The 18,667-nt window shown below is 40.3% G+C and overlaps 1 protein-coding gene across 1 annotated transcript; it reads right to left on the bottom strand.

Annotated features, from left to right (window-relative positions):
• Window positions 1-4,012: 4,012 nt before the first annotated feature.
• wars1.S (tryptophanyl-tRNA synthetase 1 S homeolog) lies at window positions 4,013-17,192 on the bottom strand. The gene is given in 11 exon segments (NM_001087064.2): window positions 4,013-4,826; window positions 5,843-5,983; window positions 6,119-6,292; window positions 7,948-8,060; window positions 8,286-8,386; window positions 8,763-8,945; window positions 9,809-9,928; window positions 10,764-10,872; window positions 12,306-12,519; window positions 13,994-14,126; window positions 17,155-17,192. Coding segments are annotated over 10 exon segments (1,428 nt in total). The 5' UTR covers window positions 14,108-14,126; window positions 17,155-17,192; the 3' UTR covers window positions 4,013-4,667.
• Window positions 17,193-18,667: the final 1,475 nt, after the last annotated feature.

Below are 18,667 nucleotides of genomic sequence, written 5' to 3'. Positions count from 1 at the left end.
TAGAGTATGAATGACCGCTAGCGAATTGATGCCTGCGCCCGTTAGTAAATCGGCGATGCCCCTTCGGTCGGTAACCCTAGCAAATTGTCGCTAGCGATAGCCACTTCGCCTTTTAGTAAATCTACCCCTGTGTTGTCTACTGCGGAGCACAAAAAGGTAAAAATAAATACTACACACATCTGTGTAAGTTGCATTTAATAAGTAAATCTATATGTTTCAACTTACATACAAATTCAACTTACGATCAAACCTACAGACCCTATCTTTTACGTAACCCGGGAACTGCCTGTATAACATGCTACTTATTTCTTATATTGTTCAGTATATATCAATGTTCTTATATATACAGTATATACACATAAATAGATGTTTGAGAAACAGTGCAAACGTATTTGTAGTTAAACGGCCACTTCATTTTCAATTGTTCTTTTGGATTCATTCATTAAGAGCTAAGTGTATATTTAATTTTCCTTTATGCTTGGCCTTCCACTACAGTCTCAGGCTCAGCTTGCAGATTTAACTTCGTCTAAGCAAAGAACTGCATGAGGTTCTGTCACAGAGGCGCGACATGACTGCCTAAGGGGCAAATTTACTAACCTCCAAAAATGCGCCAGTTACGGCTTCAGTCACATCGCCACACTTCGCCAGGCGTAGATTCGCCAGGACATCGCTAATTCACTATAATCTGAAGTTGTGTCCAGGGTGCCGAAAGCTGGCAAAGTTGCGCTAGCGTTACTGCGGCAAGCAAAGAGAAGTTGCACTAGCGTTGCCTCATTTGCATACGGTTAAAGTACAATGAACGTATATGTTGCAGCAAATACATTACATTACACAAGCCCGGGGAAGCTTAATAAAATAAAATTGTTCTATTGCCCTACACATGAGCCCAGTGTATAGTTTATGTGCCATATGTTAGGAAATGTAGGGGGGAAGCTGGGTACCCCAGAAAAAATTTACGATCTTTTGCAGCCTATCACCCAGAAAAAAGGAAAAGACGCCAGTGTTTTTTTTGACTTATAAAACATGTCAACTATTTTTCTACTCTATTGCACTTCGCCTGGTCTGAGATGGGGCGAAGGCAAGTCTGGCGCAAGAGGTAGCGTTCAGTAAAATCCGCATTGTAGTGAATTTGCGTAGTTACGTCCATTCGCCAGAGCGCAAATTCGCCTGGTGTTATGGAGCAAAGTAGCACTAGAGTCTATCTACTTCGCTCGCGAAATTACACCAGCCACTGTTAGTAAATCGGCAGAGTTCCAAAATGACGTCACGCTGGCGAATTTTGCCCAGGGTTGGTCACTTCGCCCTTTAGTAAATTTGCCCCTACATGTATAGGTCGCTTATCATGACTGTTTCCTATTCTAGATTTTAGTCTCATCTCCTGCTGACATGGCGAAAGTTCGTCTACAGAACCAAATGTGCCCACCTAATTCTACCGCATGCTCTTGGCTGACTGGGCCCCATTAACTGACAATTGTGAAAGAGGAGGGGTTTCTTGGGCTGTACAAAGGCTCCTCTGCTTTAATGTTCAGAGATTTCCTCTCCTTCGCAACTTATTTCCTGTCTTACGCCATTCTGCGAGAATCAGTAAATAACCCCCTTAGACTGAATGCAATGTAATATATTGCTGGGTCTCAGATAGGGTTCAAACAACCACCAGAGAAGCAGGGAAACTAAAGGACTTTTTTAAACCCTGTTAACTCCAAGCTAACCAGTTCAGATGAAATAATGTTGATAGTGTGTGAAAAATAAAACGTAACTTTTAATCTAGGTAAGTTAAAAAGACAATGCCAAATCAGACTCCATTATAAATGTATGGAAGTCCGGGACCATGTCCCTAAAAAACACACATTTAAAAACCAGGCATAGGATGGATTAGTGGACTAATCATGTAGTCAGCGTTGTCATTACAGCCTGACCACTATAATCTTTAAATTGCTTAAAGGAGAAGGAAAGCTACGGAGGCATGTTATTGCCAATAGATTAGCTGCAATAGTGCAAGCTAGAATTCTATATTTATTCTGTAGAATGTTTTACCATACCTGAGTAAAAAGCTCTAGAAACTCTGTTTGTTTAGGATAGGAGCTGCAGTATTAGCTTGGTGTGACATCACTTCCTGCCTGAGTCTCTCCCTGCTCTGGGCTCAGATTACAGTAGAGAAGGGGGGGGGGGGGGAAGAGGAGCAAACTTTGGAGTAAATGCAATATTTTATACAGGTATGGGACCTGTTATCCATAATGCTAGGGACCTGAGGTTTTCCGGATCTTCGTAATTTGGATCACCATATCTTAAAGGGATACTGTTTTTTTCAAAACGCATCAGTTAATAGTGCTGCTCCAGCAGAAGTCTGCACTGAAATCCGTTTTTCAAATGAACAGATTATTTTATATTTAATTTTGATATCTGACATGGGGCTAGACATATTGTCCATTTCCCAGCTGCCCCCAGTCATGTGACTTGTGCTCTGATAAACTTCAGTCACTCTTTACTGCTGTACTGCAAGTTGGAGTGATATCACCCCCCTCCCATTCCCCCCCCAGCAGCCAAACAAAAGAACAATGGGAAGGTAACCAGATAGCAGCTCCCTAACACAAGATAACAGCTGCCTGGTAGATCTAAGAACAACACTCAATAGTAAAATCCAGGTCGCACTGCGACACATTGTTACATTGAATAGGAGAAACAACAGCCTGCCAGAAAGCAGTTCCATCCTAAAGTGCAGGCTCTTTCTGAAATCACATGACCAGGCAAAATGACCTGAGATGCACCTATATTATACATCAATTGGGAGTTCACATCTGATTTTCATTTAATTAAGCCTAAGGGACTCGCCCCAGTTCTCCGGCGATAACATATAAGAAAATCCTTTATCCAAAGATAACTGTCCCAAGGCTTTTTTTCATAAAAAATATTGTTTTATTAAATTAGCATTAAAATTCAGTTACAAACAACCCCACCAGGCCCACCTTACGCGTTTCGCACCCTCCGGCGCTTAGTCATAGGACACCTATGACTAAGCGCCGGAGGGTGCGAAACGCGTAAGGTGGGCCTGGTGGGGTTGTTTGTAACTGAATTTTAATGCTAATTTAATAAAACAATATTTTTTATGAAAAAAAGCCTTGGGACAGTTATCTTTGGATAAAGGATTTTCTGAGATGCACCTACACACCAATATTACCACTAAAAAAAAAAAAACACATCATAAAAACCGACATGGTTTTTTTTTTTAACTCCCATAACTTTGAAATTCAAATTAAAAAAAGACCCATCTAAATCTATCAAAATTGTTTTTTTTTGGATGGCCGAATAGGTCAGTTCTTGATCGAATAAGTCAGTTTTTGATTGAATTCGAAATTTATTAAAATACCTACGTTTTTTTTTTTTTGGACGAATAGGTCGTTTTCGATCGAATCGTACGAATTGAACAGCACATTCGATCGAATCCGATTAAAAGTTTTTCCAAAACTTTGATTTTTCAAAGTCCACCAATTGACTCCTAATAGGATCAAGGAGGTCCCCCATAGGCTACAACAGCAATTCGGCAGGTTTTAGATGGTGAATGGTCGAAGTTGAATCTTTAAAGCATGATACATTTCGATATTTGAATTTTCTTCAAATTCAAATCGAATTTGGACTATTCCCTGTCAAAATACACATAAATTAGCTCAAAATTAAAATTTTCACTTCGACCTTTGATAAATCTGCCCCTTAATGTACATTCATATTTTAAAAAGTCGTTTTTTAGTGTCAGTATCACTTTCGAATGCAGCACATTTCAACAAACAGGGCAATGTGCTCCTGACCTGCAGGTAGGAAAAAAAACTTTCTAGTGAGGAGGGGAGGTTGCATTATATACGGGGAGGTCAAAAACTGGGTGGTGTTTCTCCTACTTGTGGGAAGAGATGTTTAATTTGTAAGTGCTGCCTTGGGGACGTGAGGAAAATATAGTTACAATTTCCATGTACAATTGACTCGATTAGTAGTTTGCTGTTAAAATCACTAAATAAGAAAGTAGTGCAATCATATTTATTTTATTAGGTTGGTTAGCACAAGTTAGAATGGTTTAATAGCACAGGTGTAAAATTATAAATACGAATTATGAAGGCGGCATTGGATACCTTGGAGAAGTTTCACGTTAAGTCCCCTGGGAGTGTCAAACCAAGATCAACAAATCCACATAACTTGTCTTAAATATGTCAATTTGACACATATTCCAAACTAAGCGGGAGGTGCAAATACGATCTTATTTGGTTGATAATTATTTGTACTAGGGATGCACCGAATCCACTGTTTTGGTTTCGGCCAAACTTTCGCGACAGATTCGGCCGAATACCGATCCCTGAATTGCATATGCAAATTAGGGGTGGGAAGGGGAAAAAATACTTCCTTGTTTTGTGACAAAAAGTCACAGGATTTTCCTCTCCACCCCTAATTTGCATATGCAAATTAGCATTCGGTTTGGCCAGGCAGATGGATTTGGCCGAATCTGAATCCTGCTGAAAAAGGGTGAATACCGAACCGAATCATAATTTGCATATGCAAATTAGGGTTCTGTTTGGCCAGGCAGAAGGATTCGTCCGAATCCTGGCCAAATCCCGAACCCAATCCTGAATTTGGTGCATTTGTACAGTACAATGTTGGATTGCAGAATCATTTCTTTTAAAACAGTTCTAAAAATCAAACGCCAGCTTTCTTGGCATCATAAACTGTTTGACCGTTTCTTCTGTAATGTGCTTCCTTCTTTCCTGGTGCGCTGATATCATTGGCTGCAGGGTTTCTGTCAGGATTTTCTTAAGATCTCCTGTTAGCAGGGCACCACTTGAATAATCCTAGAAAACCAACCAAAATCTTTTTAATACATAGTAATAGAGTTGGCTGTTTATCCATAATACTGGGATACCCTCTAATAAGGCACAGAATTGCATACATTTTGAACAAGATCCCAGCATGGTGCCAAAATCTAGCATAAAGGGCTGAGATATGAAGTATATAAGTATATAAGCATGTGGCTATACTAAAGTAGTGCATGAATAAAAACCCAACTATTCCAACTCCAGTAACTGGCCCGCTATTAGAGGTGTAAATATACCCCCACGGTTACACAGCACCTTGTTTATATAAACCAGTAAAAGGAGTTAGGGAGCAACACTAGCATGAAAAATGTTCCTATGGTGCCACATAAGGGCTGTGATTGGCCATTTAGTAGCCCCTATGTGGATTGTCAACATACATTGAGGCTCTCTTTGGCAGTACATCTGGTTTTATACAACCAAAAACCAAGCCTAGAACTCAAAAAAAAAGCACCTGCTTTGAGGCCACTGGAAGCAACATCCAAGGGGTTGGTGAGAAAAATGTTGCTCGTGAGCTACTGGTTGGGGATCACGGATATAAACTATAGTAGTCTTTCTGAAGGAAACACACCAGTTTTACTTTAAAGTAGGGATTCACCGAATCCACTGTTTGGGATTTGGAAGAATCCTTGGTGAAAGATTCGGCCGAATACCGTACCGAATCCTAATTTGCATATGCAAATTAGGGGCAGGAAAGGAAAAAGTGGAAAAAACTTCTTTTGTGACAAAATCACATGATTTCCGTACCCGCCCCTAATTTACATATGCAAATTAAGATTCGGATTCGGCCAGGCACAAGGATTCGGCCGAATCCTGCTGAAAAAGCCCGAATCCTGGCCGTATCCCGAACCGAATCCTGGATTCGGTGCATTCCTACTTTTATTTGCTGTACTTTTACTTTTCTGCTCACTGTACCACTATTCAATTTAAGGGGGTTACAGTATATTGTAACAAGAAGATTTGTATTGCAACATTCAAGCAGGGAAATACCTTACCTGTTTTATTTGTTCAAGCCTTTCATCATCTTCAAGGAAGAACGTCAAGTACATATAAGAGACATCAACTTCCCAGTTGCCTCCAAATTGCCGGTGTTCTTCAATAGTGTCCTTTCCCCCAGAGAAAGCATGCTTGTTGATCTAGTATTAAAAAGTATGACTTTGGTAAGAGGCAAATATATGGATAGTCAATGAAGGAAGAGATATGAACTCGCCTCTGCTAGAGAGATGTACACACACACACACACACACTATTGGACATTTAGAAAGTGGTACCTTGCTTTTAATTTGCTTTGCGGTGTCTGTAAGGAATATAGAAGAGTTTGGATCACTGGCGCTCATCTTTGTCTGTGCTCCCTGAAGTGCTGGGAAAAATGTCGAGTGCATTAATGCAGGTTTAGGATAATTAATCCGAGGAGCAACATCTCTAGTCATGCGGAAATATGGATCCTATAACAGATAAAAGGTCAATGTTATTTAGGGGTAAAACAAATAACATGGTTATATTTAAAAAGCAACCAGACATTTCTAGGCTGATTTACAGACACTCTACTTAATTCAGGTATTGACCATATACTGCGCTCACTCAGTCTGCATCAACTCCCTCTCCCCTGATATCCACATATCCAGTAAGGGCAGAAATCTGTGTGTCTTTGCAAAATATTGGTAGAACATATAAGTGACACTTTCCTTAAAGATGCATGATTGGTGCTAATTACTTTTTCCCTGTGTTACAGACCAAGGGCAGGATACTTAACCACAACACAACAGCCAAAACACTAACCCATGCCTTATCTTATCCCGTTTAGACTATTGCAATCTCCTCCTAACTGGTCTTCCTGACTCCCATCTCTCTCCTCTCCAATCAATCTTAAACTCTGCTACCAGGATCCTTCTGCTCTCTCCTAAAAGGGAACCTGTTCAACCCCAACTAAAATCCTTAGTGTGGCTGCCTGTTAAGCAAAGGATAGCATATAGAAACCTTCTATTAACATTCAAAGCCCCTCACTCCTCTGCTCCTCGTCTCACTATATGTTACTGGTCGTCTACTCCGCGCTTCTCAGTCACCTTCTCTTCACACCATCCACATCCACTGCCACCTCTCATCTCAAACCCTTCTATCTTGCTTAGAAATCCCTGAATTCCTCCGTAAGGAAACCTCTCTTAATCTCCTAAAGAAAAAAAACTAAGAGCCTACCTTTTGGAGCACTAGAACATTAGCCTAGTCCTGTCCCTACTGACTATGCCTTACCTTGTGCACTTTTTCATCTCCAATTTGTGCCTGTATATAAGCCTCCCATCCACTTAAGACTGTAAGCTCTACGGGGCAGGGACCTCCTTCCCACTACGTCTCTTACCACATAGCTCTTTGTCCTATGATTCTGTATATATTTATTATGTGATTAGTCTCATATATATATATATATATATATATATATATATATATATATATATATATATATATATATATATATATATATATATATATATATATATATTTTTTTTGTACTTTTATGCACTGTACAAATAAAGTTATACATACATACATACATACATACACACACACACACTTGCCCAAAATGGAATATGAAGATCATAACCCAGGACTTAAAAGGAAAGTTATTCCTATGGCTCCTCAAAAATATGTTCTAGGGCACCAGTGAAGTCAATAATCGTTTTGCAAACCTTTCTCCATTGATATTTTTTTTTTAACTTTAATGATGATGATTCTCACTTTTCTGCCACTCAGTAAAATAGGGATGCAACGAATCCAGGATTTGGTTCGGGATTCTGCCTTTTCAGCAGGATTTGGCCGAACTGAATCCTAATTTGCATATGCAAATTAGGGGCAGGGAGGGAAATTGTGTGACTTTTTGTTACAAAACAAGGAAGTCAAAAATTTTCTCCTTCCCACCCCTAATTTGCATATGCAAATTAGGATTTGGTTCTGTATTCGGCTGAATCATTCACAAAGGATTCGGCCCAATCCAAAATAGTGGATTTGGTGCATCCCTAACAATTAAAGAGTTTACTTTTAGTAAGGCAGCAATTTTACATTTGATAGAAGTACTTTTATACTTCCACTGAAAAACATTTTTTATTACCTGGTCGATGGCACAAGGAATGAGGCACTGAATGTCCTTTCTACCCTTGAATATTTCTGGGAAGGAACTGCTGAAAGATGGAGCAGCTTGTATAGCTGGAAAGCTGATCTTCCCTATAAGCAATAAAGTTGGTAAAATAAACATATTACCCATATACGGTAAGGTACTTACCAAAGTAATTCACACACACAAGTTACTGCCAATGTAAACAAAGAAAGGAGTCTGGAGTTCACACAAGTTCAGTATTTTAGTCTAAGAATCATCGTTTAGGCACCCAAGAGTGAATTACAAAGCCATGGTGCACCATACTATTCAAAAGGATTAAAATGTATTCTTACCAATGCAGTCACTGTCTGTAAAGCCAAATATTCCTTTCACTTGATTGAAGGTTACATGTTTTTGGACCTTTACCACATTTTGGTAGAACCCTGAACTCTTCCTAAAAACAAAAAATATTAACCCCAACATTAGTTGCATTGTTTTACGGCTGCAAAGTAGTGACATGTGACACTGTAAGTTCCTTTTTCCTTTGCAGCATTTTGCTTTTGATATTGTGATTAGAAAAATGCATTGATTTTCCCTTCAATAATTTGCTCCAAGAAGCGGTAAAGATATAATTGCTCACCTTTCAGCCATGCCAAATCAGTCACTGCCTCTCTGGCTAAATAATAATAAGTGCAAGTCCAATAAAATGAAACTATAGTACACAAAAAACCCTGGGTTTTCTCAGACAAAGAGCAAGCATTCACCAATACCAGCAAGTTGATATAAACATAATAGTCTCCAATTATCCATATGTTTTGCAAAGTGCTTACCCCATGTATTCAAGATCAGAAAAGATGAATGTTTTATTTACATCAAAGCCACATGCGATAATATCCTTGGCATTTTCTGTTGCATATTGGTAAGCCTTTTCCAATGTGAGATCCTTCCACAGATATTTCTCATCATCAGTTAACTGTACAACCAAGGGGACATTGAACACTTCCTGCAGCCACCTTATAAGGGAAGGGATTCAAAAGAACATGAAATCAATTGTAGTAAAATGCATATCAAATGTATCAGAATAAAACAACACACTTTTAAGGGTGAAAAAAATATGAGGACTAAATAGAAAGATCTGTAAGTGCAAAAGTATACCACACTGGTATAAAGAGACAGCTTTGAAATACAGTTGTTTGCGGGACACTTTCCTAAAAATCTTTTTTGACTGGTATATAGAAACAGGTACAAAATACATCTTAATGTAACATGCATACCATATATTGTTCTTGATCAGGAATATGATTTAATTGATTTAATGACCTGCTAGTGTAATCTCAAATTTCTGCCCAATGATTTGGGGCAGAAGCCATTGTACAACCCCCAGGGATTTAACCATGTGGCCTAAATCCCTTATTCACAGTGCCTTAAAGGAGAAGGAAACCCAGTGGGCTCAAAAACCCTCCCCCCCCCCTGTGTTGCTTCCCCTCCCTCCTCCCCCCTGGACTACCTGTCCCGCTGGGCAAATGCCCCTAACTTGTTACTTACCCTTCTGCGCAGTCCAGCTGTTTTATGCAATATATTTTTATGGAGACCTACATTGTTTAAGGGGTATAGTTTTCCTTTAAGTAGTTAATGACTACCATTAGTAATGTCTTAATTTGTTAGCTGGTAAGAATATTACTATATCCCTGAATAACTGTACTATTACAGAAGTGAGAGTTCCTGTTTTGCGATCAATCCTAATTTTAATTACTACCAAAGACAGTTTATTTTTAATTTTCAGAAAAAAAGATTAACAATGTCTGTTCATGTATTTTTTAATAAATGGGAAAAATACACCAATGGTAACATTCTCAAGTTTCAGGTCTGCACTTACTTTGTGAAGATAAATGGAATGAGGTGACCCACATGCATTGCTTCAGAAGAAGGGCCCCTTCCTGTGTACAGGTAAAATGGCTTCTTCTTCTCATAAGCATCAAGGACCTGGTGCATATCTCTAAGCGCAATAAAGGACATGTCTGTTACAGTCACATAAGCTTTATTGTATGTACTTAAAGGACAAGGAAAGGCAAAAAAAAAATCCCATTTTTACTTTCTTTAATGAAAAAAATGTGTACCGTTTTTATAAGAAACCTGACTGTATGCAGTGAAATTCTCCCTTCATTTACTGCTGTGGATAGGAATTGTCAGATGGTCCCTAACTGCTGAGCAGGGAAACAATCATACTTATGAACTGCAGGGGGAGCCCCCGCCTTACTTCCCAGCCATGCAGAACTCAAGCAGCTTTGTTTATGACGATCCCTAAGCAGCTCAGACCACACTGAGCATGTGCAGGGTCAGGGTCAGGCAAAGATGTATAACAAAGTTACAAGATGGTGACCCCCCTTTGGCCAACTTTGAAAGCATAAATCATTTGTTTGGTTAGGCTTGTGGTGCAGTAAGTTCATGCTTATGTTTAGTATACAAAATAAAGCATGTCTAGCCTTATTCTATTTTAGACTTTGGAACTACAAACCTTCCAAAGACATTAAACAGATGCTATTTTTTGTTCAAGAAGGAAGTAAAAGTACCAAATGTATACAATCCCACATGCAAATACAGTTTATTTTCCATACAAATAGATTTGGTTCTTGTTTGCTAACTTAATTCCAACATTTTTTTCAGGAATATATACATACTGTTTTCCAGCGAAAACCTCCAGATTAAATTACATATGTGGAGCGTCAGGACAAATGTGCATTTGGCATTTTAAAATGACCTGCAAAACTATATACTGTTCTTGTGCCAATATATATCAATTTTGTTTCTTAAAAATAAAATAAATGAAATACCTGTGTGAAAAAAATATTCCTCTGCGTAAAAAGTGATGTGCTTTTTGTCCAGTGACTCTTTCTATTCGATCAATGAGTGCTTGGTCAATCTTACTGCTCCCAAACCGTACTACAAAAGTGGAATAAATATTTCATTATTTATATACAATTACAAAGATTTAAAGATTGTAGCAGTTTATTCTACTGCCAACTCTCTTAGGGCTTCTGAGCAGGTGGTCTGAGGATTAAAGGGGTTGTTCACCTTCCAAACACTTTTTTCAATTCAGTTGTTTTTAGATTGTTCCCCAGAAATAAAGACGTTTTCAATTACTTTACATTATTTATTCTTTACCGTTTTTCCAAAATCTAAGTTTAAAGTTAAATGTTCCTGTCTCTGGTGTTGCAGTCAGACAGCTCAGTAATTCAGGGGCAGACTCTAAACAGTTACAATGTTACAAAATTTAGTTCATACATTTCTCAGCAGCAACTATTGTATCAATTCTAACAGCTGCCTGTAATAAAACCCAGAGATTCTGCTCAGCATGGACAAAGATAAGAAATGTATCAACTAAATGTAACCATTTAGAACAGTTTACAGGGTCGGCGACCCCCCTCCCAGAGCTGCTTCAGAAGGTAAAAAATTACACTTTACACTTCAATATCAGAAAAACTGTCACACATAGAAAATAGAAAGTCATTGGAAAATTTAAGTTGAACCACCCCTTTAACGTTTGACCTCCACAACCTTTGGGTGATCAGGATATCATACATTTATTGGGTAAGCTGAAACATTCCATAGGAATAGCATTGGGTGTGTTCTTCTCAAAAGATCTACATGTGTCAGTAACCAAGGACCCACTCTATATGCGAGTCTGCTACTGTTATAGCTAAGCCACTTTATGTATCAAGAATGCCGGAACACAATTTCAATCCAAGTCTTAAAGGAGAAGGAACATAGTTTTATACTTGGACTGATTCTCTTTCGGGTTCTTCGCTCTTCAAAGTTCCCGGGGCAGACGCATACACAGTAGAACGAAATAGCTGATTTTTTCATTCAAGTTTAACTTTTCGCTCTACTGCCCATGCGCGGCCACGAGCTGAAAGAAGAAGCTGGAAGAGGCTTGCATTGTGCTGCTCGCTGGTAGAACCCCAGGCAGGTGTCGTTTTCTGCTGATAAGAGCACCAGCCTGGGGTGTCAGGTAAGTACATACAATCACTTGAGGGTGCCTAACTTTTTTTTTATATATAAAATGACTTTCCTTCTCCTTTAAGGGACAACGAAACATTAGGACAAAAAAATTGTGGGTGCCAAATTGTTAAGCAGCTTATGTTTTGCTATAGACAGGTGCAGTGCTTTTCTAAAAATTCAAATCAGGGTATAAGGATTGTGTGTGTGGGCATGGGTGGTAGCTCGGGGTTATGCACACTATGGGGTTCCGGTTTGTAAAGCACCTCCTACTGAGCATAAACAATTTAATTATTCGTTGTCCAAAAATCTGTGGATTTAAAATGATTATACATTGGCAGAATATTTACATTAGGTAGCATTGATTTGTAACTCACCAATAAGCTTGTCATAATCGACACCCTTTGCACTTCCTGTCTGTACAGTCCATGGATCAACAAAATCATCACCGTCATTTGGGGTAGATGGTCCATTGCGGTTAGTGGGCATGTCATCTGCTGGAGGAACACCAGGTTTGTAATCCTGCCCAGTCACATTCTTATAATCCACTTTGAGAGCCAATAAAAGCTTCACAGCTGCATCAATCTCTTCCTGATGACATCAGAATATATAGCAGAGTAAATAAAGAAATAGGATTTTCCCACAAGAGTGTATAACAACTAAAGCCCAAATAGGCCCCCACTGCTCTATAGCATTGATGATTGCTCTGAATTTGCTCCCCAGTGGCTCCCCACTTCATTCTTCTTCTCAGGCACAGCACATATTTAAGTTGGCTATAGATGTAACTCTGTGACCTTGTCTTCAATACACACGTGTAGAGCTGAATCATCAGATATACAGGTAGAAACAATAGAATCTTACCTGAATCTGATATGATTCGGCACGAATAGTGGCTGATGTTTGGTAGCCTTCAACATAGGGATGCACCGAATCCAGGATTTGTTTCAGCAGGATTCGGCTGAATACTTCTGCCTGATGAAACCGAATCCTAATTTGCATATGCAAATTAGAGGCGGGGAGGGAAATTGTGTGGATAAAAAATGGTTTCCCCTTCCCACTCACTATATGTATATGCAAATTAGGATTCGGAACGGTATTCTGCAGAATCTTTCGCAAAGGATTTGGGGGTTCAGCCGAATCCAAAATAGTAGATTCTGTGCATCCCTACTTCAAAGGCGCCAGATCATAAATTTCCAGCCAGCCTGATCAATGAGCCAAGTCTTCTGCCGATATCATCGGCTCATTTCCTGACATACACACCGAGTATCATACAAAATTATTGGTCATCTATGGTCATCTTTGGAAGCATAAATTCTTAAATGTAACTTTAAAGTCAGACAATCAAAGGGTCAATATTTGCTCCTTTACTGTAAGATGACTCATGTATTGGCACTGATGTAAACAATCATGCAATGCACATCTGAATTAATAAGTATTCATGCTGCACTTGATTCGTTTTTACAAATTCAGATTCACATTACATGGCAGCATATAAACCAGTGCAGTCTGTAAAGAAAAACAGTAGCTGGAAAGGGGAGATTTTTATACTAATAAGGAAGCTGAGCCCACGGTTTGAGCCCCCCCTCCCAGTGACTGCCAATGAGAAGCACCAACTACATCTCAAACATGCACCTAATTAAGAGATTTAGCAGGTAAAACTATAGTTTTGTGCCTAGTCCAGCACATGTCCTACTGTTGTCAACCTGGTTTTTCACTTATGAGCAAATAAAAGATGTTTCCCCTGTTTTTGGCCCAAACACTTCCTCCTTTTTTTTCAAAAATAAAGAACAAAGGAAGTTCAGCTTACACTAATGCCAAGTTCCCTCTTTGGATAAAATGTTAAAAGGTTCTTTGTACATCATTTATAATAGTGTGCACTATACAATACAACTATACAATTACTACATTCAATACATATTTTGTTCTTTCCCTAAAGCATGTTGCAAGTTTTTTTGTTTTTTTTTAAATCAGCTTTCAGAATTCACTGAAATACTAATTAAGGTTTATGGTTTCCTCATTGTGTGGTAACAAACAAATAAATTCATGCAGGTCTATAATTAAATACCTTAGGAGACTTTTCAGATTTGAGCACTCGAATTTTGTCTCCTTGTGCCGTTACTTGGTTATACAAGTCCATAGGTAGAAGGGACCCAGATGTGCTTGTTCCACTGTCGGACATATTGCAACTATGCAGAAGGCTGTAAAGATACCACATTTAATGTAATACAGTAGATGAAGGTTGACTGAAGTCTAAATAGCCTAAAAGACTATAATATATTAAATATTTCATATATGTATATTGACAAAATTGTTATAGTAAAGAAGAATCTGCAGCTAAACGATGATGTGATCCCAATGTTAACTCATTTAAAAGTCTATGTACAATATAACTTTGCCCACAGTATTTCAACGATCTTTTAAACCTGTGATCCCCATCCATTATGGAGTAGGCCTTAAAGGGGACCTTTCATCTATACATAAAAAGCTGTTTAATAAAAGTCATTTTCAAATTAAACATGAAATCCAAATTCTTTTTTTTTTTTTATTAAAGAATTTATAGCTGTTGTAAACTCGTTAGAAATATTTGATTGACAGCTGAGATTTTTTAAGCCTTAAAGTGGCCATACACTGAGAGATCCGCTCGTTTGGTGACGGATCTCTCCCCTATATGCCCACCTTGAGGTGGGCAATATCGGGCTGATCCGATCGTGGGCCCTAACGAATATCAATGGGCGGTCGGAACGCGGGACCGCATCAACGAATAGATGCGGCCGCGATCCAATGGGATTTTTCGCCCCATCCGATTGAGATCTGCCCGACTTTTGGCCAGATCTCGATCTGTGAAGCGCATCGGGGGGCCCCATACACGGACCAATAAGCTGCCGACACGGTCTGTCGGCAGCTTTTATCGGCCCGTGTATGGCCACCTTTAGGCATAGAGGCCGGGCAGGCAGTTACTTTCACTTTCCATTCAGCACTTACTAGATGTCACTGCTCTCCCCACATAATTGTGTAGCCAGTACATGGGGATGGACATCAGGTCCCCCATTCTGGTGCACAAACAAGATTCTGAGATGATACAAGACAGTGTCCACAAAATGGCTCCTGCCTGCTTGTTATAATTATAAATTCCCAGACTGAGGGAAAACAGGATTCAAATAATTTATACAGTGTAATTAAAGTTCATTCTGCTTGACTAATGGGATAAAATAGGGTTTGCAATGCTCTGCTTGAAGTTGGCCCAGTCATTTCTAGTTATGACAGAGATACATTATTTTATATTGAGACACAATGTATGGATTACATTTTTACAATCCTTCCATGTTCATCCCCTGTACAGTAAGCACAATACTGTTGAGGGATGGCAATGGCATGATGTTAAAGTCAATGAGATCACACAGGACTAGGACTAATTGTTCATGAAAAGCATAAGGCTGTTGATTTCTACAAAATACGTTTTTACTTTTGATATTACACACCCAGCTGGATGTTTGGTTTCTGAGTTCCCGTTGCTACATTACTGGTGTAAATGCCACTCCCCTAACTGAAAGCACCTGGGCCCTCCTTGACGACGGTGAGTCTACATGAGCTTCTCTTTGATTACTGTTGCCATGTTAAAGGGGAACTATCGCGAAAATGAAAATTTAATATAAGCTTCCTCATACTGAAATAGGCAACTTTCTAAAATCCAATCAAATATTCTGCATTGTTTCAGATAATCATTGACAGATCTAATATATCTTATAGGGGGGCTTCCTTTCCTTGCAGATGAATAAGTGATAAATAACTGATTCCAGTACAAACCAAATCTAACAAAATAACTGCCTTTTGGACTAATTCTGCATGTAGAGACACATGATGTCTGGTGAGTTTAATAGAGTGAGCTCTACTACATCTTCTAGGCAAAAGGAGCCCCCCTATAAGATATATTGCCAATGAATATCCGACACCCAACTCCAGAATGAAGACAGAATGAAGAGAAACAGATGCTGAGAGAGGAATAGTGACGATAAACTTGATTATTTCAGAAACGGTACAGTATTTTTAATTGATTGTATTTAGAAAACTTCTTGTTTCAGTGTGCTGAAGCTTATATATTTTCGCAGTAGTTCCCCTTTAAGGATAAATTTGCTCTTCCAATTGCTCTGCACTTATGTAAATACAGGTAACTGCTAACAAATGGCACGTAGACACATTTTTGCTGCTTAAGCATCTGGGTGTTAAAAGTTCTCCACCCCCACTGTGCACTTGTTCATCCGTGGGCAGCAGCCTGGGGCCGACATATGTTACTAAGTGAGCTCAGTGTGTGCACCCCGGCCACAACTACCATTCCTGTACTCCCTCACTCTTACATTCCCCCACCCTCCCTCACATTCACACTCACATTCCTTCAGACTCCATTACCTTCACATTCCTTCACACTCAGACTCCCTCACACTCACATTCCCCCACACTCCCTCACCCTCACATTCCCTCACCCTCACATTCCCTCACCCTCACATTCCCTCACCCTCAGACTCCCTCACCCTCCCTCACCCTCAGACTCCCTCACCCTCAGACTCCCTCACCCTCAGACTCCCTCACCCTCACATTCCCTCACCCTCACATTCCCTCACCCTCAGACTCCCACAGACTCCCTCACATTCCCTCACCCTCAGACTCCCTCACCCTCACATTCCCTCACCCTCAGACTCCCTCACCCTCAGACTCCCTCACCCTCAGACTCCCTCACCCTCAGACTCCCTCACCCTCAGACTCCCTCACCCTCAGACTCCATCACCCTCACATTCCCACAGACTCCCTCACCCTCAGACTCCCTCACCCTCAGACTCCCACAGACTCCCTCACATTCCCTCACCCTCAGACTCCCTCACCCTCACATTCCCTCACCCTCAGACTCCCTCACCCTCACATTCCCTCACCCTCAGACTCCCTCACCCTCACATTCCCATTCCCACAGACTCCCTCACCCTCACATTCCCTCACCCTCACATTCCCTCACCCTCACACTCACATTCCCTCACACTCACATTCCCTCACACTCACATTCCCTCACCCTCAGACTCCCTCACACTCACATACACATTCCCTCACACTCACATACACATTCCCTCAGACTCCCTCACCCTCACATTCCCTCAGACTCCCTCACACTCACATACACATACACATACACATTCCCTCACCAGCCCCCGAAACTCGGCCCACCATCAACGACCAACTCACTCTGTTCGCCGTGTGTGTATCTTGTAGTTGCCGGTTCTCTCTGTATGGTGCAATCTCTCGCAGCTGCAGCAGATAGCAATGGGTGCAACATCCAGTAGCACCGACCGGAAACAGCGACACAAGTGATAGAGTTCCGACACAAGATCAGACCCTCCCCTCCTACAGGCAGCCCCTGATGCGCGAATATGTCTAGTGATTACACCGCTACATTCACTGTTACACGACAACCTCTAGCCCTCTGCTGCCAGTCTAAAGCTGCTCTCACTTATAATACACGGGAGGCCGTAGATTGCAGCGCCAGGACTGATTTGTGAAGACAGCAGCGTGTTTAGTTAAAAGCGTGCAGCATGCTCATTCAGGTACGTCTGCTCCATTATTTCTGCTGGAACTCGTTTTTCCGCGTCTTGTTTCCGCACGGAGCGAAGAGATGTCGGAGCCAGGGTATTTGACAGTCAGTGCTGGGAAGTAGTGATGAAATGCTGCTGAAAATTGCTCAGCCCCCTCCTTGATAAGCGGAAAGGCTCCAGGCATGTAGTGCAGGGTTGTGTTGCAATACTATACTATTGGGGTATGGAATAGAAGGCACTAAGTGTGCCCGGGTGTAGTAGTAGCCCATAGCAACAGCAGGAGGCATTTACTAGTCACCTGGTTTAAAGAAAACCTCTTATTGGTTGCTATGGGTTACTGCTCCTGGGCAAACTCAGTGACTTTAAGGGCAGGGGCACACGGGCAGATTTGGGGAGATTTAGTTGCCTGGCGACTAATCGCCTCTTCTGCTATAATGAGAAAACACCTGCGCCAATGCATTCAGAAGTCGACCGAACTTTCCATATGAGGCGACTTCGGAAATCGAAGCGCAGCAAGTGCATTGGCGCAAGCGTTTTCTCATAGCAGGTGGAAGGCAGTTCTGGGAGACTAGATCTCCCCGAATCTGCCCATACAGTAAAGGAGACATATAAGATAAATTAAAAAACCTACTAAATTAAAAACCATAATTTTGTAGGCAATAATGAGTCATATATGGTGTTGCTTTATCATTTGTAAATGCAATTGAAAACCATTTTTTTAGGTTCTGTAGTGTGTAGTGTAGCTGATGATATAAGTAGCCAGAAAGCTACTGCTCGCAATAATAATTACTTCTACTAATAAACCATTTAAAATGTTTTTTTTTTATTTTTATATAATATAATGCAAAGTTGTTTAGAACTACATTGTCTTTCACAATAAACCGGTTTAAAGTAACCCCACCCCACAAATGAAGAAAAGAACTTATGCTCTTTGCAGGAGAAACTTAACCCTGCCCTTACTGCTTGTTATAGGCATTTGGGAGGCGACTGTGCTCTACTCTGTACTTCTTTGGGCACTCACTTTGGGGCAGGGAGCCCAGTGAAAAAGACAAGCAGGCATTTACTATACATGAAATTAGGGATGCACTGAATCTAGGATTTGGTTCGGGATTCGGTCTTTTTCAGCAGGATTTGGCCAAATCCTTCTGCCTGGCCGAACCAAATCC

Source organism: Xenopus laevis, chromosome 8S (genome assembly GCF_017654675.1).
Source record: "Xenopus laevis strain J_2021 chromosome 8S, Xenopus_laevis_v10.1, whole genome shotgun sequence".
Taxonomy (NCBI): domain Eukaryota; kingdom Metazoa; phylum Chordata; class Amphibia; order Anura; family Pipidae; genus Xenopus; species Xenopus laevis.
The sequence above is the reverse complement of the archived record's forward strand: the minus strand, read 5'-3'. Positions and strand labels throughout refer to the sequence as shown.